Below are 23,421 nucleotides of genomic sequence, written 5' to 3'. Positions count from 1 at the left end.
CAAAGTCGTTCAAGTCAGCTGAAGGTCATTAACACAGCGATGGGTTCAACGACGGGGATTCACTTATTACATATACCTAATTGGAAGCACTATTAGTCAGTTCAAATAAATAGCTTTCCATCTCTACGATTTCGGCCAGACTCCATACATCGGCCTGTAATTCTTTGGTTTTCTCAAGTGCCATTGAGGGATGATGAGTTGCTTTTCGACTCTTAGTGCCTACAGAAATTAAAGGGATTTGAGTAATCTAAGTAGCACAAAGGTTAGAAATAATACAAAATGAATTATAATATAAATTAACATTTATTGCACTAATTTATCAATACACCAAACTGCTTCACCCATGGGTCGGCAGATAACTTGAGATAACCTCAACCAATAATTTAATCTTCGATCATTTTGACGAAGTTCAACGTTTGTACATAGTGACTAGTTGTAAAACGTGGTTTCTTAAATTACGTGGTCGCCTGCGACATGATCAGTTTCTGAAACAAAATGAAACGTATAAAGCAGCTTAATGAATAAAAAGAAAACTTAGTTTGTAACAGTACCTACTCAGATAGATTTACAGATTAATTTACTTTTAATAGTAAAGCCTACCTATTAAAAGAATACCCTTTAATGCGTTTACCTAAGTATCTATTTATACCTACTTCACGACCTTTATGGCTAATTATTTTTAGTTCTCATAAAGGTCGTGGTCTTTAAAATTCATTGGACGTTAGAAACTTCAGGCATGAGTATTTTAAGAACATAAGATATGAATCATTAAACAAATAAGTTTAACTTATTTTTATTAAATTAGGAATAGACAATTCGTATTGTTATATAATCTATCTCGATTTTGTATCACATATAGGTACCTAAACAAGTTATTACATTACAGGAATATAGTGCGTAAGCCGTGTTATGAAACTGTACCGACTGGTGAAGCAAGATTTATTTCATAAGGAAACCGTATTATTTCATCGATTACTTTCTACACACATGCAATCTACATAACTCGGCACACAATGTTTTTGCTTATCCAGTACAAACACGTTATTCCCAAGAATAATACGTATAGTGTGGAATTTCGTTACGAATATGAATATAATGATAACAAAATAAATACCATTACCTAATAATTTTCCTTATAATTCATCATCGTTTCTAAGGAACTCTTCGGGGCAAAATATATTTGCTGACGCAATTTTTCATAAGGAATAGGTACTTATTAACATTAGAGTTGGCCTAAACCTTTAGACACGAATCTATTAAATTATACCAACTACATTTTGCGTCTTAATTCTGTTCCCCTACGTTAAGCCAGGAAATTTTACCCGTCCCCTTTCCGTTAAAACTCGTTCAGACAAGAATGGAATGGGACTTAATAATAGCGAGCGCTTTGAGCGGCGCACAGTTGTTCGGCAACCCCTCCGTTTTTTGTTGTCGTTGAACAGGGCCCCTTTTTATGCATGCATGGGAATCGAGACGGCTTCACCGTCGCACGTCCCTGGTGTAAACGGACGAACAAAAATTTTGCATGTATTAACCAAAGATAATAATAAAAAACCTGACTTTCTTGCACTTAAAAAGGGTACAAAAAAAGTTACAGACGAATCTTTTAGTTTTATTTTGGTATGAAGGCAACCAAAATGAAATTCGACAATGGTCTTAAAAAGTTACACGTGATAGTTTCATGGAAATATAATGAATGACCGACATAAGTGCATCAGGCAAGTTGTGAATCACAATCGCAAATATTTTGGTTCATGTGGGAATCTATCGATATAATGTACAATTCACATCCTTTACAATGGCAGTGACTAACGTATGTGGCATAAACACTGCGAACTATAACTTATATTAATATCCATTCATGAAGTAAGTTACTGATGTGACATATTTTATACATGGTCATGCTTCCTATGTATTTCTGTGATTTTGTCGTAGGTACAGATTAACCAAATCTAGACCTTCTTAGTTCTAGAGATAAAACTAGTGCAAAATTTTCTTGTACAGTCTGAAATATTTACGTACACGTACGTTGCACGTGTATGTAATTTACACATATGAGCCTTGCAATCCCTACAAATACTTTTTTTTGAGTTGTTCACAAAACGTATATAACAAGGCAACAATTTCGTGAAATCTTACACATAATAAATTAAATATGTGAAACATACAACTATCTAATTTCTGATTTACATTTCTATATAGTAGCCCAGAGTATAGTAACATGCCCGTTAGATGGCAATACCATACTTGCAACGCAATAATGTCTACCATAATTGATGGCGAAACGTGGGTATATTTCATACACCTGCACCTTCGAGTATAACCATGTATGGTAATAGGTGAGGTATTCTGTATGAATAAACATTTTCCCGTGTAGAATCCATTATACACATACGGAATAGCGATCATCTTATCTTGCCTGGTCTATTTTTTTTTAAAAGATATCTCCTGCACTAAGATTTGCTCTTGTGTCGCGGGGACTTTTACAAACATACAAACAACGGACACAAAGTAGAACCAGAGAGCCGAAACATTTATTTGTGGATCGCACAAATAATTATCCCGTGTGGGAATCGAACCCACGATCTCCCAACGCAATGGTAGCGGCGTAGTGACCTTAACCACTGCACCACGGAGGCAGTCAAAGTATCTGAGTCAACTGTAACTCAATTCTCTATTACTATGGACTACCGACAACCGAACTGTCATCGAGAAATTTTGTATGAAAATCGGATCAGCGCGTCTGACGGGCGTCGTAGAAACTTTTTTGGCAGTACATCCTAATGTCAAAATTTCGATAGCTAGCCGGTTGTCGGTAGTCGATAGTGGTAGAGAATCGAGGTACTGGTGATAGTTTACCTTTAAAGGTTGTAGCGCGTTAGTGAGCTGTAGCCCGAGACTGCGCGCGAGCACGACGGGCATCATGTCCGTGGTGTACAGTCGGTGCAGCACCTCCGTCATCAGCTGCGTCGGCACGTTGTGGCGCTGCCGTCCGCTCTCGTACTTCTCCATCCATTCACGGTTCGCTATACAGCAAATATAAATAATGGATTATGCACATCAGTAGCTTGATTCTCTAGGGCTATCGACTTCGAACAACCGGCTATCTATCGAGGAATTTTACACGAAAATCTGTTTAGCGCCTCTACCGGGCTCCTTAAGAAGTATTTTGGCAGTACATTTTTAATGTCAAACTCTCGATACTCGACAGTACATACCACACAGAATTGCGTTATAGCTTGGTAGTCTTAGTACTTGTAGGTATGAGAAAAAAGTAAAAGTAAAGTAAAGCATAGTTCCACAGATTACAGATTAGTAGATCGACCGTTATTTTAAAAAAATCTATATACTAGATATTCTCCATAAGTTATTTGAATTTATGTGTTTGTGATTCTTATAGAAAAAACTACTGAATGAATTGATGAGCATGATACACAGTAAGTTTTATCTCTTGGATAAACATAGGATACCTTAATACCCCGACAAATCTTTTTACGTCGACGAAACTGTATTGAAGCTAGCCTGTACCATTGGACTTGTACATAAGTATTCCATTAGATATTTCTAAGTATTGCTATACTTATTTCGATAGTGAAATAATGTTCTGTTCTATTGAAGGAAATCAATATTTACAACCGACAGATAAAGCGGGAAAACGCTAACGCGAAAATTACGCGAAAATTTATGTCGCTGCTTAATTCAGTAGCTTTCGTTTCAAAATGAATAGTTTCTTCTTTACTCACTTATTTCAAAGCCAGAATACAAAGTTTCGGCGAGAAGTTCTGTGAGATCTTTAACATCACCAAACCCTAGATTGACTCCTTGACCAGCCAGAGGGTGAACACGATGGGCTGCGTCACTACGACAAAAAACAATTATAAAGAAATATGTAAACAAATGACTAATATAGTAAAACAAAAAAGCGTTGTTATCGAGTGGTCCCTATTGTTCTATGAAGCATGAAGTCCAAGATTTTATAAAAAGGCAAGACTAACAATGAATTTGTATAACGGGAGTCAGACATCTTTAGAATATAACCAAATATTAGGTAAGTCGTATTAAGCAATTCATCGGAAAAATAATTATATTCTAATCAGTAATATTATAATCCTAAAAAACAATAGAACAGACCTTAAAGACCCACTAATACCAAGACCCATTTAGAACAATGAACTAATGAAACCTTTTGTTTTGTGTTTATTCTTAGAAGGCCAAAAGGGTACAATTCGGTGTAAAAGAAAGCGTAGATCTAGAATGTACTATTTTGAGTAATGTGTTTTTTGCGATGTTGTAAACAATCAACTACTTTTTATTATTGTTTTAGCACTTGGATAATGCAGGTACCCAGTATGCCTATTAACGTAAGTATTACGTAAAGCTAAGTACATTGTTATTTATCTGCAAAACTACAAATGGTTACTTTTTTTTTAGGTTATCGATAGGTTTAACAATAATAATTAATTAGTAGTTTGACAGATGTCTTCCTAAATGACCTGCCAAGAACTTTGATTTGATTTGTAAAAAAATTAAACAAATAAAATTCGAGAGAGATGATAGAAAAAGTGGCATTGTTTTTTTATACATTATTTTCTTCCGGAAGATCAGGCGTAAGAGAGTAAAATTTGTTGGTTGTTTTAAATAAGAAGAAAATAAGTTTGTTATAATTTCGATTCAAACGATTCTTCATATGTTTAACTGCTACTTACGTCCGTATAAAATAACTGTATTTAAATAAACTTTTGTTTTCAATAGTTAACTTCCTGACAACTAAATACCGGCCTAAAGTTATATAGAGCCTGCATCATGTTCTGTAACGTACGCACTTCCAGTCGTTTTGGCCGTTGCTTTGACCCATATAACCCATATCATACCATATATTAAAATAGATAGCTTACCCGACTAGCACAACCCCGGGAGCGATATATCGTGTGCTATGTCCGAAGCCGAGCGGGAAGGCGGCGCGGGAGCCGGCCACGATGCTGCTCACAGAGGGCGGCAGTTGCCTGGCCGTGCCGTCGGGCAGCCCCGCGCGCTGCAGCGCCGCCGACACCCACGACGTGGCCGCCGACACGCTGCTGCTGCGAGGGTACTGCTTCCACTGCAATATTGACGGCAAGTTGATTAGTAAGTTTCAAGGCTTTTGTAATATAAAATGCCTGGTTTCAACACTACTAGATAAGAATCCCTTGGCAATAAAATATTTTTCATATATTTACTATCAACTAATGTATAGGATAGTTATTCGACATTTATCCATTAGTTTTAAAACTGGCCTTAAGTGAATTGATCGAGTGATAGGTAAGAGTTAGAACCTTTATATATTGCGTCAATAAACAATTCTAATTCGATTAAGTATCATCAATCCGACTTAAGCTCTGGTGGTAGACATAAGTCTTTATGATGATTTAAAGACATCTGTACAAAGTGTCTCTGCGCACTTTTGCCGTCAGTTTTCGATATCTTCTATTCCCTATCAAGATTTCGGTCAACTCTTCCACAAAAATATTAAAATCCGCAAATTATTTTTTCTTACCAGTGCATCGTTCAGGGTATCAACGAACTGGTCTTCAGGCAGCTGGAGCAGTTCCTTGGCGTGGTCCTGCCACGTGGACCACACCAGCGAGCTTCTGTTACTGCTCAACGGTAACAGCGCTACAGGGCCGGTCGGCAGCCAGCGTTGCCACGCCGTCGTGTTGTTGCACTCCTGGAATTAAACAGTAAAGCTTGTTAGTGAATAATATAGTACTATTTCAATTAAACTTAGCTGAAAGAAATACATCTTTAACAATAGAGCCTGGTTCAAATGGCATCGTTATTAACATACGGTTATGTATGATTTTCTTGGTTTATGCGCATAAATCATTTTCTTGACGCACGTTTTGCAAATAGGTTTAATCAACTTTAATCTTTATTTAGAACCAGTACCAATATTTTTTTACGTTTTCTAACAGACACTCATTTAACATTGGTAGAAGTGATATGCTGAAACGTCGTATGGCAATTGAAGAGTTCGATGACAACTTTACAAACATAATAATAAGTCTTTTGGAATATTTTTTAGCAAAGAATTCCAAAACAATGATGATGGTTGCAAAATTAAGTTCTCTATTCGTGTTTATGTCCTCTTAATTGTTGTAACCGTATATGTACCTCTGATAACTCTAATGTCGCCACGACTCCCATTTGATTGTAACTCCATGATAAGTACTGCACACCCATCGCCTTGCGGACCGCTGAGTTAGCGCCATCGGCACCAATCTGAAAAATAAAGATACAAGAAAATTAGCCATTACGAATATTAGTGATACTCTCTACATTTGTACAGCAACCCCTAACAGTCTAAAATAGTGATATTTGTGCTAATTCCACTTTTATTAGCGTGATTAGTTAAACAAAACGAAAAGCTTATTGCCATTTTAATGACCATGAAGATGTATTACTCCAACAATTTCACAACACTACAAAGTATGTGTGTATTAAGAATAGCAAAGTTTTCTATTAAAATTTCAAAGTAAACATATGTTAGCGATGTAATCATTAGTTGTTCGTTGGTTTATTTGTGTACAGTTTGCCAGGCCGGCGGTGCAAGCCCACTTGCCCAGTGGTGTAACGGTGCTCAAAGAAATACGTGCCATACGTGCTCGTTACGTTCTATTATCGCCCCATATATCACGTGCACGGGAAACGGGAAAAACTTTTCGAATATACAAAAGTGTGAAGGTTTACTGAGGTGGAAAAGAATGCCTCAATTTTAAAAGAAAATTGATTCTACCTAACCTAACTAGTTTTTGGTAGTCTATGTTGATTGTAGTGATCATCGTTATACGATATATGAGGAACAACGTGTTTAACACCAGGAGTCCGAGCGGATGCTGGTTCCACGGCAGTTGAAATTAACTGGACATGGAGGTATGTAGTAATGCCTAAACGAACTCTTACTGCACGATACCTAAGTTTGATTACTACGACAAATAATCGACGGAAAAGATAGCCTGAAGAAAACAGTCAAATTTGTCCATTTTTGTGATTTGCCTTTGAGAAGCTGGACCAGTCTTTGACAGAGATAATTATTGAGGAATTGAAGCTTGCGATTAGTTAAGGTAATGTTAGGTACCATTATAGCAGCTGAGGCTGGCAGACTACACCCAACTTCTGTGTATTACGAAGTAAAGTCTAGATAATCGTTGTTCCTCCTAAATATAGGTAACAACTTTACAAAGCTAAATAGTAACCAAAATCTCGAAGAGTCTCCATTAAATTTTATTCACTCAAGGAAAAACCCAGCTACTGGAAAATATTCTTCATTTGCATAAGGTTATTTTGTACTTGTATGCAAGATAGAACATTACAGTCTACAGATACTAATCGTCCGAAGGTATTTGACATGGCTCAATGGCTATTATCATAATTAACTATAACCTTGAACCGATTTCAATCGGGGAAGAGCAGGTTTAAGGCAAAAAGACTACTTGTTGCATTAAACCATTATACTTAAATTGATTAATCAATACTGGCATGCAATATTTGCATTAAAAATCTCATAAAACATCGAGAGTTAAATTCATCAGGTTTCGCTACAAAATTGTTCAGATTGCATGTAGATAATTTCATAATGATGCATATCTAAAGCAATCATGTAGGGATGGAGAAGTTAAGGTAGCTTGGCCCACTGACCATTTATCGACAGGCAAATGCGACAGATTATGGTCTTGCAGACCCTTGGAATGGAACTGGTCCCACAAAACAGTGGGACTGTTATTGGCCCACCACCCACGTAAAAGTACTAATCAGTGTTTCCTTCCGCGGTTTACCACAATTCGACCACCGTATTATCATGAACACGAAAGGATGCACGTGAGATAGTAGCATACAGTGTTTGACGACATTCGCTACTTGACAACATATAAAACACACACAAAATTTCGTATAGTAAATAAAAAGAATCGTACACTGTATTGTTCAATCTATAGTTAGAAATATGGAGTGATGCGCGACTGTTAAAGTTTCAAAAATATATAGCAATTAATGTAAAGCTCAACTATATTAACGTGACTCAGCTGTTATTTTGAAGAAGGACCCGAGGACCCACAGGTTTGTACCTCTGCTGGGTACATGGTGTTACTTTATGTACCAGTGGCCCTGCACCACGCACCGGTTCATGGGGTCCATGTGGGAATTCCCCTTGGTTTCGTAAAACTTTCAAATTTGACAAAACATCATAATATATTTAAATCAAAACACGTTCTCTATAAAAGAGCGAGATATTCGATACAGCTGTAAAGTATTGCCCGAGCAAGGAAACAGGTATGTCGATACATCTTAATAATAATATTATACTTAAATATTACTACTATCATAATTCATATGCACCTAACAGGAACTAACTTGTATCTAGAGTAACGTGACATTTTTTGTCTTATTTTTTTGTATTCATTAGTAGTTTTCTTTTGAATTAGTGATAACTAATTTCAATGGATTACCTTTCTATCCTAAACTGTGTTACATAAAAAAACAGGTTTTCTTGAATACAAGTTGATAGAGTCGCGAAATCTCATAATCATAAATAGCAAACTATCCAAATTATGATTTATTAATTTTTTACTACGTTTCCGATAATTTTGTTAAACCCTATGGAGTTTGCTTTGCGGCACTTAAGGTTTTCTGTCAGAATAAGTACATCCGAGCTTAGAGCCTACAGCACTATATGCCACTAATTAACTGTACCTTCAAATCAAAAAGCATTGTTTACTAATAAGGAATGTGCCTAACTATCATTATCTGCCACATACATAGTAAATAAAATACTTATATTAGTACCTACCTGAGATCAAGATTCTGCAGTATCTAGCCAATTAAAGGTGCTATATTTTTCCTTCCTCGTATCTTATATTACATAGATATTGCTTCATACTTATTATTATAAATGGAGTAGACAACCTATATATTTTACTATTTAGTTAAGATATTGCAAGGCTCTATTTAATGCTACAGGGGAATTATGAGAGGGTTAATCTATTGTATTTTCGAATCGTAAATATAGATTTTACCATAGAATAAAATGTACCTTTTACAATGTTCTTGCGGAAATACGTTTAAGGAATCGGTATTTTGAAATAACAATGTCTCATGTCAAAAAGATTATTTAAGAAATATATATTGTGATAATATTCAGCAGTATTCATTAAATACAAATAGTTGATCGATGGTATTTTATTAGTGCTGGCAATTTTCGACTTTATGTGTTTACTGAAATAAGGTTTTTTAACGCTATTCATTAAAATGTGCTATTAACTATCGTTTTAGACTTCTTACCACTTTCTGGAAATTGTTTGTTTTGTACGACATAGTGACTTACATTGCATTATATTAGTTGATATTCAATTGTTTTGATTTCGTAATTAGTAGAGAAAGTTAACTTGTGTTAACTTTCCGTTGGCATCACTCCACTAGACCAAATCCAGTATCAAAACAATCGCGAAAATGCGCGCGTCCAAAAGCAGTAGCAACGTAGCAACGTCGTGTCGCTACTTATTTCGGCCGTTTAATCATCTATGTTAAAACTGCCACAAAAGCCCTGTGGTAGCTAAATGACTGATCGTCGGTGCTAGAAGTAGCATGTCTGCACTGTCCCTAACACACTTGGTATTAGTAATGGTTGAGCGGTGCAGGTGCAGCAAGAGGATAACGCTAAAGATACAACTAAAAAGTTTCAAGTTAATACCAAATTTTAATATGTAACGGAACAAAATAACCGGTATCGTACTAGATCTAAAAGTTACGTAAAAACATTGTTTTACTAGAATAATGATATTCATATCGTTAATCATTCATAACGATACATATTTAATACCAAGTTTAGTAACAAATTTTAGAACGTTATGAGTTAACATTTCGTATAACGGAACTAAATACATTTCGTTTGCAAGTCCCTCGTTACATCAAACAGATGTTTATTACTGACGAGTTTAAATTGAACTCAATTTCAAGGAAAAAATACCAACTTCTTAAACACCAATAATATCCGGCGTTTTTCACCGAAAATAGGACGCGGTGAGATACTAATTGGGCCAGTTGAATCAATATAGAATTAAAAAAACTTTCTATATGGGATACTCATGTGGGAAAATAATTATGAAAACGGGGACGAGCAAAATTTGTTTAGTTGCAAGAGAGCTCGATCCTGAGAAAAGCGATTTATGACGACCACGATTCAAAAATATTCTGAAAAATGTTCAAGATATTTTCATTTAATGGATCATTAAGTTTTCAACCGTTAAAAGTTTTGGAGAGGAAAGTGAAAATAAATAAAGGTGCGTGATAAATGAAGCTGTCAATAAACATTGTCATTAATTCTTGAGACGATACACAAGTCATAAACAAAAAATTACAGAGCTATACAATTCAATAAACAAATGTTTGTCTGTATTTATAAAATAAAAGTTAGAGAACATTATGATTATGCTGAAGACGAATTACGCGATACCCATCATTCGGACGTGTGTCTAAACAAAAGCTAAAATAGACTGAAAACTTCTTGTGAACCGAATAAAAGCTTGCCGTGGTTTTTGCTAATCTCATAACCACTTCGGCGACTTTCAATTTTAATTATTGCAAACGTTCATTACATCTAAAAACATTCCTAGAATTCCGTCATTCAACGCAAGAGAAAAAATCAAATAACACGAAATTAATTTTCAAACCTTGAAAATGGGTACGGTTATTAATTGTCGGTTTTATTTGAACTGCCACAATAGAATTTTCTTATGAATGTTAACTGTCGTGTTTCAGTTTGTTAAAAAAAAGTATTTTCCTTATTTCTTAACACAACTTCATGGATTGAATGGGGAGATAAAAGGGGATTTCACTGAGTGAACAAGCACTGCAAGGCTAAAGCAGCCCGGGTACCGCAACTATGTGTGCGTGGTTATGAAACGCTAATATTGGACGTTTGATTTCATTGTTTGCGTGCTTTACTCACATACCGGCTGGTTTCAGTCACTTTATGACAAGGTGAATTTAGCAATAGCTTCTGAGTCTGACTAAAGTTCGAGATGTGAAGGATTTGTACGATGTAACTTCTTGTATATAAACAAATATTAGCGGAACAAAACTTTTCTTACAGTAACTGCTACGACCGGCCCAATCCGTCTTATGATATTTTAACCGTAATTTTGAAGCCTAGGGCTCGATTTTGAACCACTTGCGTGGAAAATGCATTAGTTTTCAAAATAAATATCCAGCATTACATAAAGAATTTGTGATCCTCGACTATTTAAAAAAAAAACAGAATAATTGATCATCTTAAAACTTATGCGTATGTTTTGGGTTAATAATAATTAGTACGACAAACATGTCCATGAAACTCTTGTAATGTAATGTAAAAATAATGCAATGAATAACATCAAAAGGATTGCGACTACAGTTTTGTTCTTAAAATAATTGTGTGGGTTGAATTTGTCGCGACACGCGGAGACGATTGGCGCCGCTATCAAACTGGGCATACCTAAAAATTCTTCAGTAAAAATTGTGCATGAAAACAAACGCTGAAAATGAAAATAAATTTTAGCAAAATTGATAACTTTAATCCATTAAATTACGAAACAATATGCATGGGATCAACGGAATCTTAATAGCAATAAATATTTGATATATTTTGATTCTCTACGTTTTTATCCATCGGTGGGGATGACAAGAGTGGGCGTGAGAAGCTTTCAGTTTTCAGTAAAGCGCGGGCGCGCGAAATGGTGCGCACTCACGCGCAACGTTTTCACAACGCGAACATACCCGATACTAAGAGTAATGGCAAAAAGAAGGTTAACATATTTCATAACTGTGTTCATGTGTTGTTATATTGTTCGTGATATATTCATGTCTGTTCTATGCTATTCGGATAGATAATTATATCGTATAGTTACAATAAATGAAAACAAGATAATCGGTGATATGGTACGAGTAAGTTAACGAGATGTTTATTGTTGTGATGTAGGTGTATCGTGAAGGCAGCGCGCGATGGTACGGCGGCGGGATGAGCCAAGTGCCTGAAGACACCGATGATGACCTGGAGGCAGGATACATATCAAGCGATGAGTCGGCGCACGGCGTCGACCTCGCCGAACGGTTGAGAGTCAAACCATCGCCAGATATTTGGGAACTAGGTAACTATTTGTGAATGTGCCTATTACTGCCTATACTTGATTATAAACAAAAAGCATGTCATAAAATCTATGGAGAGATACGTAAATCAACCAATTCTTTTAAGACAAATACATGATATCAATCGAGAAGCTTTAGTGTAATCTCGCAGCCTTGTGTTTATGAACATTAACATTGACATTGTTCTTTTTATACGCTTTCGTTCGCCTTTAATAAATGAAACTAAAATTTGCTTTTTATGCGTTTTCAGATGAGATAGATTATAACTTGCGAAACCTTCCGTTAGCTGAAGAGATATCAACAAACGTTGAGACTGGACATTACGACGAAGCTATAGCAACAGCCACACAAACTGAAAATGGTATATTGACTGCAGCACTATGGGCGTGCTGGCTCGGAAGGTCTTCACTACTGGCTCGCTTGTTAAAATTAGGACTAGAACCTAATAAAACCGATGATGCAGGCAGGTAATTAGACTGAAGAATAGAAGAGCCACAATATCTCATCGTTATTTGCTTACAAAACATATCGTAACTTGCAGGACGTGTCTTCATTTGAGCTGTTTAGTGGGCAGTGCAGAATGTGCCAGATTGTTACTGGAACACGGAGCCGACCCGAATATGTGGGATTCATCAAATGACAGAAAAGCCACACCACTTCATTGTGCTGCCAGCGCTAAGAGTTTGGCGTGCGTAAAGGTAAACAATATATTCCCGCAAATGAAAACTGGTCTGCAACGAGATTTTGAAGTATTTATTTATTTTGACAGGTGTTAATTTATTTCGGAGCCGACGTAAACGCTGGTCTCTCTGATCGTTCTCCATTGCACTACGCTGTACTCAGTCATGCGCCGGACGTCGTTAAGGAATTATTGGAATCAGGCGCAAGCCCTGACACTCCGCAGGTGGGTATTATTTATGATCATACATTGAGTACAAAGCAGACGATAACTCATATAAACAAAGGAAGGGAAACATTGTTATTTAGGAATAATCTGTGTAGGTATTCACCGAGACTCCTCTGCACGTGGCGGCATCGCTAGGTTCGGCATCATGTACCAAGTTATTATTAGACGCGGGTGCAGACGTTCGGGCCGCTATGGGCCCTGGCCGAGCTACGGCACTGCACCTGGCAGCAGAAGACGGACACGCCGAGTGCGCCCGACTACTTCTTGATAATGGAGCACACATTGATTGGCCCAATTTCAGAGGGCAGACACCTTTACATCTAGGTAATGATTGTTTATTTTTTTAACGAGATTCTTCATGAAATGAATCATAAGAAAACTTACAATTTAGACCTCACCTTATATCCAGACAACATTAAATTTTAAGTTACACCAATTAAGGTAACATAAGTCCGGTATAATTACAGCGGCGCTAGCACAATCTTTGGAAGTGGTTGAGCTTCTGGTAAATAGAAAGGCTGATGTGAGAGCTCGTGACGCGGACGGTCGAACACCTCTTCATGGAGCCATCGTGAGGGGAGCCCGAGCATGTGATATAGCCAGGCAACTGCTTTTGAACGGCGCCGATCCTAACGCTCGAGACAATTTTGGTTATACATGCTTGCATATAGCCGCACTGAACGAATTATCCGCCTGTGTATTATTATTATTAGGTGAGAAAAAGTTTATTTGTTTAAGGTTGTTTGTATGCCAGAATCTGTAACTTATATTACTGCTTCAAAATTGGGTGATTAGATGATTAATCAATTGGATACACATTAATGTTGACCTACCCTACAGCACGACCATTGAAATATTCCTTCTGAATGAGCTGTTTTTTGTTTATGTATTTCTTTTCTTTTGTTCCATGTTTTGTTTTCATCATTTTATTGCTCATATTTTGTTAACTTAATATTTCAATATATACTGTTTGTTTTTGTAGCATGATGTGTTCTCCTTTAATTGAAGAAACACAAGGTCTCAATCTGTTATATAAGTGGATCTGTAGCATGTAATGTGTATTCTTTGTTGGAGTTCCATACTTAAATAAAAAAAAAAAAAAAAAAAAAAAAAAAAAAAGATGCACTTAAACGCTTCCACGTATACTCTGACATTTGTTGACCACAGTTATTCATCGCAAATATTAATATTGAGAAAAGTATATCAGATCCATCATCAACCGAATTAGATTGTTTGATTTTGGGTAAAATATATTTCCTGTATTTGACATTCGATGTTTGCTTAGCCTAATTCATAGAATATGAAACGAAAATTGTTTAGGAATGATTTATTGTTTTAGATTACGGGGGCGACGTAACGTTACGTACGAATGGTGGTGTATCGGCACTGTCTTTCATCGTGCGTCGAGTTCCCGACGTGGTTCCTCGATACCTGTGTAAATTTGATGACGCGGTGCACGCCAGCGAACATGAACTAGGAGACGTTGATTGCGAACTAATGATAGATTTTAGACCTCTAGTGCCTTGTCGGTCAAGAGGCGAAGCTGAATTATTGTTAGCTTTTATTGAGGTAAAGATGAACTTCATAAGAAACAAGGGGAATTAAGTCTTTGTACTGAAGATAAAACAAATTAACCTATTCCAGGTGGGGCGAAAAGACGTGTTAAAACATCCAGTCGCAGAGACATTTCTTTTCTTAAAATGGCGAAGAATAAGAAAGTTTTTCGTCGTGAGCTTCATCTATCATGCTCTATTCATTACTCTTTATAGCCTTTATATTTTACGTAAGTACATTTGTCATTTGGCAATATAAAGATTTTATGTACGTTTGCTTAAATATTAAGATTTTATTAACATTTCCAGAGATATTTCTATGTGAGGACGTAACATGTGATGTTCCTACAAAGCTTCGACCAGTCCAGTATCTCATAGTTCTTCTGAATCTCTGCTTCTTATCCAAGGAGATATTCCAATCGTGTCTAGATTGGTCCGCTTACATAAGACAGTGGGAGAATTGGTTGCAATGGTTTATAATTATTGGTGTGTTTCTATGTACGGTGAGTTGGCCATTCTCATAAGACTTCAGTTTTAGACGTAATGTTTAAAGATTGTGATTTTAATGTAATTTTCATTGTTTTTTTCAGATACCCAGTTGGAATAACGGAGAGATCAGAACGAACACATCGAATTGGCAGCACGATATAGCAGCTATCACAATATTTTTTTGTTGGTTAGAACTTATGATGATTATAGGACGATTCCCGACATTTGGCCTTTATGTACAAATGTTCACTACGGGTAATACTTTCACTCAATATTATAGTCGTACTAGCTGACCCGGCAAACATTGTTTTGCCACATAAAATTAAATTTAAAAAAAAAATTGTAACGTTAGGGGTATGAAAAATAGATGTTGGCCGATTCTCAGACCTCCTCAATATGCTCACAAAATTTCATGAGAATCGGTCAAGCCGTTTCGGAGGAGTAAGTATGGCAACGAAAACTGTGACGCGAGAATTTTATATATTAGATTACCTATTTTAATTAATGAAAGTAATATTTTTTCTTTATATTTTCAGTGACGGTGAATTTCGCAACGTTTCTCCTAGCGTACAGTTGCCTCCTAATAGCTTTTGGTCTAGCGTTCAGTGTCTTATTCAGTAACTACCCTGCGTTTAAACTGCCAGCGAGTTTGGTGAAGACGGTGATGATGATGTCTGGAGAGTTAGAATACGAGGACATATTCTACAATAACTGCACCAATAACGATATACATTACCCGGTGACGGCACATGCAATGTTTCTCGTGTTTGTGTTACTCGTCACTGTAATACTAACTAACCTATTGGTTGGTTTGGCTGTCAGCGACATTCAGGTAAATTTTATCAATGGCTTTTGATCATACAGGATATTTTTTGGGCTGGAGATGTGTTTTACAAGTGTAGTCAACACCAACATCTGATTGTACCTTGGGCACTGTTAAATATCTAATAAGTAATACATATGTGCGATTATATTGACGACGACGTGTGAAAATTTCTATTTTTTCTATTGAAAGTGTAAAGGAAGAAACATTAATCTTAACTTTTAAAAATCTATGTACATTGTACTATTAGAAAATCATGGTTTAATAAGTACTTATATCTTCAATCTTTTATTCTTCCAGGCACTACAAGAGAGCGCGGGTCTGGACCGATTGGTTCGTCAAACGCAGTTGGTGGCACATTTAGAGAGCATGCTGTTCAGTTCTTTGCTAACGTGCGCGCCGAAGCAACTGCTCACTGTGTTGAGGTGTGGCGCGCTACTCACCGTCTCACACATGCGGACCCTGACTATAAGACCTAACGACCCACGAGAAAATAGGGTACGTGTACATTTAAACAACCATTTAAAGCTGTAATAAAATTTCAATAAAACCTATAGTCAATTCAAATATATTTGCAAAAGTCTGCTTAAATAAGATTGCTTGCCAAATACGAATTATTTATTTTACGTCATAATTTCTACTACTAAATGATAGGAATGCGAGATTGTAGTCTCTTTGTTAAGTTTTGTGCTACGACAGTAAGCAAGTTAGAACTATTACTAAAGAATTTTTCTTTTCCATTCCAGATACCGAAAGAGTTAATATCATCGATATACAAAATGAAAATATCCTGTCGTAAGGACACGCATAAAAGCATACGAAAGAATAACAATTACGAATTTAAAATTAAGAAGTACAACGAAGAAGAAGAGAGAGTGAAACAGGATCTTGTCAAACGGCGAAGTAATTTGTTCGACAGGTATTCTGTTGAAAGCCAACAGGTAGAGAGAAGAAAACGAACAACTTCGGCGTCAAATGCTGACAAGACTAGGCCTTCATCACTCACTATAAATGCTATACAAGAAATATGCATGGTTGATATAAAGACGCAACTGTTAGAACTAACAAAGAGAATAAATAAGTTAATAGAAAACACAGAAACAAGATTAAATCAAATTGAAAATAAACTCAATCAGCCTCCATAGCTTTGTACAAAATAATCTTCATAATATAAAGTACTTTTTATACTTTATTATGAGCAACTGTTGTTTCATTATGTAAGAGCCTGTTTCATCTCACATCTCGCATAATTGCTGAATGGTAACACTTTTACTACTAGAGTTGGTGAAATGGTTTAAGTTCATAAGTGTTTATAATGATGTATTGTTATGATATTATTATAATAAAATAATGTTCCCAAATCATTCAGTTTCAATTCCTTCTAAAATGTTGTGTGTTATTCTTCTAAGCAAAAATTACTGTTTCGAAGGTACATAGAAATAATATTCTTGATCTGGATTTACAGATTTTAACTGTAGAAATCTTTATATGCAGTAGCATTTTGTTTCCAAAAGCTATAGTAGGTAATAGTTTTCGTAAAATATCAAAGATGTTCATTTATGACTTGCTCTATTCTATTTTGATTATTTTAACACATAGTAGGCAGACCATTTTATAACAGATAGATTTGTGACAAGAAACAAACAAGATTTAAATAAATATTTGTCTTAGTCGATTATATTAGGCCTTAGAGCCTAGAGGAGGAGGGTCTAGAAAAAATCTATCTTATTACTTACCAAAAGATCACAAGTATATGCATCGCCATTGCTCATTTTCACTGTACTCTTAGGCTTTCTGTCTTCAGCTGAAGGTAGTTCATATCCGTCTATCTTGGCATTGTACACTATATTGACATTCTTATTGTCTGTGGACTCTAACTCTTTAATGACGGAATGAAGGAGGATGTCATTCTCAACAATGTAGGCAACGTCATCATCTTGGAGGTCCGTACTGCTGAACGTTATCAACGCATCGGAACTCGCATCCCATACCTGAAGTGATAATTGAAATGTGAATTAGAACAAGTGGTACTTTATTTTACAGATGCAGTACTATATGGGTACTCGCAAGTTTTTTTACTAATAATAATATAATGGCTATAGTATGTTAAAGATTAATATAAAAGTCTTCAAGGGCTCAAAGGCATAATGTATTGTGTAAACAAGAGTGTTCTATTTTGCATGCATTTGCATGTGCATTATAAAAATACCATTTAAACCATTATTTTAGGTAGGTGTTTTGGCCTTCTCACACTTGTGTTGAACCTAGTGTTCCAGTACCTACTGCAAGTAACATAGTAAATGAAGAGCAGTAACATCTCTTATATAACTTACTTGCATATATCTAACAGGTTGCAGTCTTATGTCTTCTACATGTCGCCATATTTTAAGAGAGTTCATCAAAGCCTTGGTGTTCTGATTAAGTGCTACTACTCTGTTGCTGTATTCGGAACTTATATTAACTTTCTTGTTAGGACTCCCTTCTAGCAGTAATACTTTCAAATTGGACAGTAGTGAGTTCTTAGCTGAAATTACAAAATACCATCAATAAAATTGGAGAATAATGAAATGGGACACGTCTATGATTAAATAAATACTATAATAATAATATTAAGTAATTCATGAAAGTGCAATGCTAACTGGCTGGTACAAAAATAAATAGAAAGTAGGTAATTAAGTCTTATATATTCCATACTTTGTTTAAAAGAACCAGTTAGCAACTACTAAACTATCAGCTACTTAAACTCTATCAATTTATTGTCATCACTATCAACTCAAACTGTAAATTACGCTGATAATTAAGTAGGTCTCTACCAAAATACGGGAATTAATGTAAAAAAAAAAACATTGCGTACCCAAGGCACAGGCCAGAGTGCATCCAACCATTCCTCCGCCGGCAATAATAACATCGTAGTTTCCTTTAAAGTTTAAGCTACTTTCTGTATGCTCGTGTTTCTTCTCTCCCGTCGTACTCATTGTACGAGCCCTCGTTACTAAGATCGAATTGCATTTCATTTGAGAGGCTAGAAGCCGTTTTATATTGCTTTTCAATAACATTTTCAAATCACTGTTACGGCAGATTATTTCTTACTTATCCTGCAATTTATATGCTTATATTGACAAGTAAGAAAATCTACTGTTTTGTCGCACTATTTCTATATTTTGTTTAAATACCGACAAAGATTATACAAGAGAACAATAAAAATCAGCCGCTCGTAATTTTAAGGTTATGTTTTTATTTGTCAAAACAGTCACTTGTCATTACTGTCAAATTTATTTTTTCATAACAAAATATGACTCCACTTTACGCGTTGAGTGCTAATGTGAAATGTTTAATAAATATCCATTTAAAAATGACTTTCATTAAAGAAAAGCTGAAGAATGTAATTACCAAGTGCTTTAAATTAATTACGTTACTGGGATTTTAATACGAGTTAAATGGTTTGTCAACTGTAATACTCAACGACAAAAATGCCTTCAATTTTGAAAGAGGGTTTCAGTTTCTAAAATATAATAATGCTAATAATCACAAATAATTTTATTTTCATAGTTAAAATGCATTATTTAATAGAGCTTGTACGAGTTCCTTTAAATAAAACAACTATGATTCTATGGCAACCAAGATGACAACAAGTATTGCGTAGGTGTTCATAATTAAAATGCACGTAAAATGTGCTTATTTCGACCGTGATGTCACATCTCACAAGTGCTTTTAAAAATTTATGTCTCAGAGTTCCAGTGGATCCAGTTAGCAAAATGCCAAAATCTGCATATGAACGCAATGATAAGTGCTTAAAACAGTTGAATCCACAATGTTCTGTCGATTCCTCTTCGACTTGCTCCATGGCTGGGGCAGACGTTGATGCAGTTAAACTAAAGGAGTTTTACCGCAGCATTCCAGATTACAATGATATAAATCATTTGCCACCGGATGAATTTTATTCTACTTTACAGTCCTTGAGAGAACGAAAGAAAGTCATGCTAGGTCTTGCCATTGAATTCATGGATGATTGTAATGGTCACTCTGATAAAACACCAGATCATTTCCTGGAGAAAACGGAGGGTATCAGAAGATTGCCTTCTGTGCTAAGTAAAAGTAATAAGCCTAGAAGAAAATTATCGGCAGAAAAAAAAGATACTGGTCTTGTTAAGAGGAGCAACGACTCAACTTCGTCCAGTAATTCTAAACCTGCCGGTAAACCTTTTTTAGAAACTTGTTTAAAACGGTCAGTAAGCAAATCAGAAGTAAGAAAAGAAAGAGCTGACAAGAAAATTAAAGATTGTGACTTAAAAATAGCTCCAATGAAGAGTAATTTAGAGAAAACTAGAAATGAACGGCCAAAACGTAATCATTCAGCATGTTCTATATCGTGGAATGATGCTAAACTTGAAGATAAAAGTGAGGTAGACCAGAAGTTTGACGAATTCTTTGATGGGAAGAAATACGACCCTTTAAGTAAAGGTGATATTGATGATAATGAGTTTAAAACGCAAAGTATGCCCTCAAGCCCTTTGAGAATGAGACGTTCTGGATCGCCAGTTCGACGTCGTAAAAGCATTACAATACCTAAACCATTTAAAATGACAGAAAGGTTAGTCAAAATCTTGACAGTGCTTTATTAATAGATAGTTAACTAGTTAATTGTTATAATTTTAATAAAATCATCACATAGATCACCGACTTGGTACAGACGACGGTTTTGTATGCATAATTACAATATTATCAGCAGAGTTTGCGATTCTTGAGGCGAGGAACTCATTTACTTCATTAGTCAAAACAATCGTCACTACAGTTATATCGATACAACGTTTCTTTACCAGGGACGAAGAAGAACGTGTGGTTAGCGAGCTGAGGTGTCTTCAGAAATCATTTTCGGAAGATATGCTCCACCAGAAATGCGAGAGGAAGAAGTTTAGAGCCAAGCCGGTCCCCATCGAGTCCCGCATTCCTTTATATGACAAGATCCTTCAGGACCAAGCTATGAGGTTTACACTGCACCAGAAAACGCACCCTGTATGCTTCTTACTAGATTATGATTTAAGATTTGTTTGTTTTTTTTTGTCTAATGTAAAGCAAAATAGGGAAAACGACAAACTGGTTATGAGAAGATTCAGACACATATCATACCTGCTTTGTAGGTTTATACGTGGCCATAAATCTGATTCATCGTCATTTAAATTTATATTTTGAAATAAAAATTATACCCCTAATATTAACTTATGCTTTAGACACAAAGATAAAATATTATCGTCTTATGTCGAGAATAAAACTTGTAATCGTATTCCTAACTTCTATCACGGTCGTATGCTAGAGCTATTAGTCAAAATATGTCGAATGCCGCTGCCCAGTGACTTAACGAAAATATCTACACAAATGCACGATTTTATAGAACCATCAATTAATTTATTTTTGCTGAAATATTATTTACCTTCACAATACTATTTACAACCGTAATCACCTATTTATCTGCCGAAACTGAAAGCTTTTGTCTGTATGTGTAGACCTGCGTAGTCTAAGCATTCTTTTCTTTCGTTGTCCTTCATTCAACGTCGCTACTTTTTAGATTTCCCAAAGTTATCATGTCTTTCAATCCAAATTTGCTCATTGGATTAATTTATATTTTACAGACGTGCCATAACAAAGATTAATAGTGAGGCAGAGCTTAGGGCCCAAATGAAACCTTTTAGTTTCACAAAAAGAGAAGAAAAAGGCCTGGGCGGAATGTGTGAGCGGGCGATACACGCTCTACCTAAGAGTAAAAAGAAGAAGCGGTTTAAAGCCAGACCGGTGCCGAAGAATTTATTTTCCAATTACTTTTATGATAAAATGAAAGAGGATGAATTCTTTAGGTGAATATCAGGTTATTGAAGTGTGCATTTTTGAATATTAGCGTCGCGTACTTAAATGTATGATAATATGATCATTAATTTTATATTTTTACGCCTAGATCAATGAATAAACGCATTCGGGCTGAAGAAATGTTGCGCCATGCAAGTTATCCAGGTTCTATGGCAGCTCGTGACCGCAGTCATCTGTCGACTCCTGCTGCTCACAGTGACTTACCCATCGACCCTTCTCCAGGAATACCATCCATATCCTCATCTGATAGACAGAGATGCTCAAGTCCTACAAAAGGTCGAAAGAAACGAGACAATTATTCTAAGGAAGATTTCATTACGACCAGTCCTCAACCTTTTCGCTTTAATACCGCCGATCGTGCTGCTAAAAAAGTAAGGGAACTTATCAAGTAATAAATTTAAAGCCTGTTACTTATTTTGTTGCCTTTTCGGGATGTGGTCGGTTTAATCAAGTAAATTCTCATTTTAAATGCTGTTACAGATGCACGATGTCGCTATGAAGATTTATCAAGAAAACAAAAGTACAGAAAGTGGTGGTAGTGCTATCGGTAACGGTCCTGGGGCTCGGGCTTACTCAGCATTAGATCTACGAGCGTCTGCCTCGGGCAGGTCCAATCTAGCAGCCCTACTCAGAGCAGAGGCAGTTAGGAGAAGGTTCGAACTAGAAGCTGCTAAGCATTTAGCAGAACAACGTAGAAGAAACGAAATGCGTCAGAGGGATCGTCTGCTTCGCTCCAAACCTGCTTGGCACCTTGTCAAAAACAAGTTAGTGCATTTTTTTTTAATAAGATGCAGTTTACCACACTCTATTAAACGCGACTAAGACCGCATTTTTTCAAATTCGTAACCTAGGATGTTGTTTTTACATTACCTAATATTACTAACAGAATAAATAATTCACAAGCCGGGTCGTTGCAGTTCACTGTTTCTTATTTTGCAATCGGGTATTTTGTATTTACCATTAACAAGTTTTATGTAATTTTACAGTCACGAAGAAGACATTGCAATGAGACTACAAACACGACGCGACGAGGAAAGGATGCGGCGAGAGGAATTTCTTCACGAAATGGAGCTGATGTACGGAAGAGTTCAACAGCAGCCGATGCTCTTCGAAAGATACTATGCACCGCGATCACTATCCGTGCCCCTTGAAACTTTACAACTATCTCCAAGGAAATCGTCGAAGAAACGAAGTAGCTCTAAGAACAAATCGTATCACTACAATAGCCCGAATCGTTCTCGTAAAGTGTCAATAAATGATACGACGGAGACGTACAATTGTGACGTTGCCGAGTTCCTTAATAGAATAGACATTGATGACAAATATTCAGATTCAGAATTCGTGTCTGATAGTTTAGATAGAGGCAAATTGTAATTTAAGTTTAATTGATTAGCACGGATGTAGGGAATCTCAAAAAGTCGTGATAATTAAACGTCTCATTAAAAACTTAACAAAATAGGTACCTACTTACCTATTGATATTTTTTTAAATCATGTCATTATGTTTTGACTTCAATTAAAATGTTGATTGAGGGTATAGATAAGATTTGTTGAAATTATGTTGATTGTTACCATTTACTCATTTTGCGTTAATGAAAACGAACTATAGACCAGGTTAATGTTACAGTGTTAGATGAA

The 23,421-nt window shown here is 36.0% G+C and overlaps 3 protein-coding genes across 5 annotated transcripts; 2 read left to right on the top strand and 1 right to left on the bottom strand.

The window, feature by feature from the left end:
• Positions 1-284: 284 nt before the first annotated feature.
• On the bottom strand, positions 285-19,167 carry Coq6 (ubiquinone biosynthesis protein COQ6, mitochondrial). Its single transcript, XM_076126578.1, has 9 exons — positions 18,780-19,167; positions 18,259-18,449; positions 17,662-17,916; positions 6,151-6,258; positions 5,534-5,704; positions 4,896-5,098; positions 3,744-3,859; positions 2,860-3,026; positions 285-485 (listed from the first exon to the last, which is right to left on the bottom strand). The coding sequence occupies exons 1-9, from the start codon at positions 18,979-18,981 to the stop codon at positions 456-458; spliced, it is 1,443 nt and encodes a 480-aa protein (XP_075982693.1). The 5' UTR covers positions 18,982-19,167; the 3' UTR covers positions 285-455.
• On the top strand, positions 6,889-17,277 carry pyx (transient receptor potential channel pyrexia). Of its 3 annotated transcripts, none has more exons than XM_076126576.1 (14): positions 6,889-6,909; positions 11,987-12,155; positions 12,404-12,620; positions 12,695-12,851; positions 12,923-13,057; positions 13,156-13,384; positions 13,528-13,773; positions 14,400-14,629; positions 14,705-14,843; positions 14,923-15,116; positions 15,204-15,357; positions 15,639-15,934; positions 16,226-16,423; positions 16,672-17,164. In XM_076126576.1, the coding sequence occupies exons 1-14, from the start codon at positions 6,904-6,906 to the stop codon at positions 17,068-17,070; spliced, it is 2,769 nt and encodes a 922-aa protein (XP_075982691.1). In that variant the 5' UTR covers positions 6,889-6,903; the 3' UTR covers positions 17,071-17,164. The 3 variants fall into 3 exon arrangements, with proteins under 3 accessions (XP_075982691.1, XP_075982692.1, XP_075982690.1); XM_076126577.1 differs by lacking the exon at positions 6,889-6,909 and adding an exon at positions 8,200-8,304 and having other exon boundaries at positions 16,672-17,277; XM_076126575.1 differs by lacking the exon at positions 6,889-6,909 and adding an exon at positions 11,731-11,813 and having other exon boundaries at positions 16,672-17,277.
• A 402-nt stretch (positions 19,168-19,569) lies between the features above and the next one.
• LOC142981108 (uncharacterized) lies at positions 19,570-23,381 on the top strand. Its single transcript, XM_076126792.1, has 6 exons — positions 19,570-20,516; positions 20,746-20,910; positions 21,553-21,774; positions 21,873-22,155; positions 22,265-22,548; positions 22,771-23,381. Exons 1-6 carry the CDS (start codon positions 19,615-19,617, stop codon positions 23,156-23,158), a joined length of 2,244 nt encoding a protein of 747 aa, XP_075982907.1. The 5' UTR covers positions 19,570-19,614; the 3' UTR covers positions 23,159-23,381.
• Positions 23,382-23,421: the final 40 nt, after the last annotated feature.

The sequence above is a fragment of the Anticarsia gemmatalis genome, chromosome 19 (genome assembly GCF_050436995.1).
Source record: "Anticarsia gemmatalis isolate Benzon Research Colony breed Stoneville strain chromosome 19, ilAntGemm2 primary, whole genome shotgun sequence".
Taxonomy (NCBI): Eukaryota; Metazoa; Arthropoda; class Insecta; order Lepidoptera; family Erebidae; genus Anticarsia; species Anticarsia gemmatalis.
Note: the sequence above shows the minus strand (reverse complement) of the source record. Positions and strands in the feature narration are given on the sequence as shown.

Excerpts from the sequence above, each read along its gene's own strand:
- Coq6 (XM_076126578.1), bottom strand. The coding sequence starts at position 18,981 with ATGTTATTGAAAAGCAATATAAAACGGCTTCTAGCCTCTCAAATGAAA. Across the intron at positions 5,705-6,150 it reads CGACATTAGAGTTATCAGAG|GAGTGCAACAACACGACGGC; the intron begins GTACATATACGG and ends GTTTAATTCCAG. Across the intron at positions 3,027-3,743 it reads GTATTCTGGCTTTGAAATAA|CGAACCGTGAATGGATGGAG; the intron begins GTGAGTAAAGAA and ends TTTGCTGTATAG.
- pyx (XM_076126575.1), top strand. The coding sequence starts at position 11,742 with ATGGTGCGCACTCACGCGCAACGTTTTCACAACGCGAACATACCCGAT. Across the intron at positions 12,621-12,694 it reads AAAACCGATGATGCAGGCAG|GACGTGTCTTCATTTGAGCT; the intron begins GTAATTAGACTG and ends CGTAACTTGCAG. Across the intron at positions 15,117-15,203 it reads TTGGTGTGTTTCTATGTACG|ATACCCAGTTGGAATAACGG; the intron begins GTGAGTTGGCCA and ends TGTTTTTTTCAG.
- LOC142981108 (XM_076126792.1), top strand. The coding sequence starts at position 19,615 with ATGTCACATCTCACAAGTGCTTTTAAAAATTTATGTCTCAGAGTTCCA. Across the intron at positions 20,517-20,745 it reads CCATTTAAAATGACAGAAAG|GGACGAAGAAGAACGTGTGG; the intron begins GTTAGTCAAAAT and ends TTTCTTTACCAG. Across the intron at positions 22,156-22,264 it reads CCGATCGTGCTGCTAAAAAA|ATGCACGATGTCGCTATGAA; the intron begins GTAAGGGAACTT and ends ATGCTGTTACAG.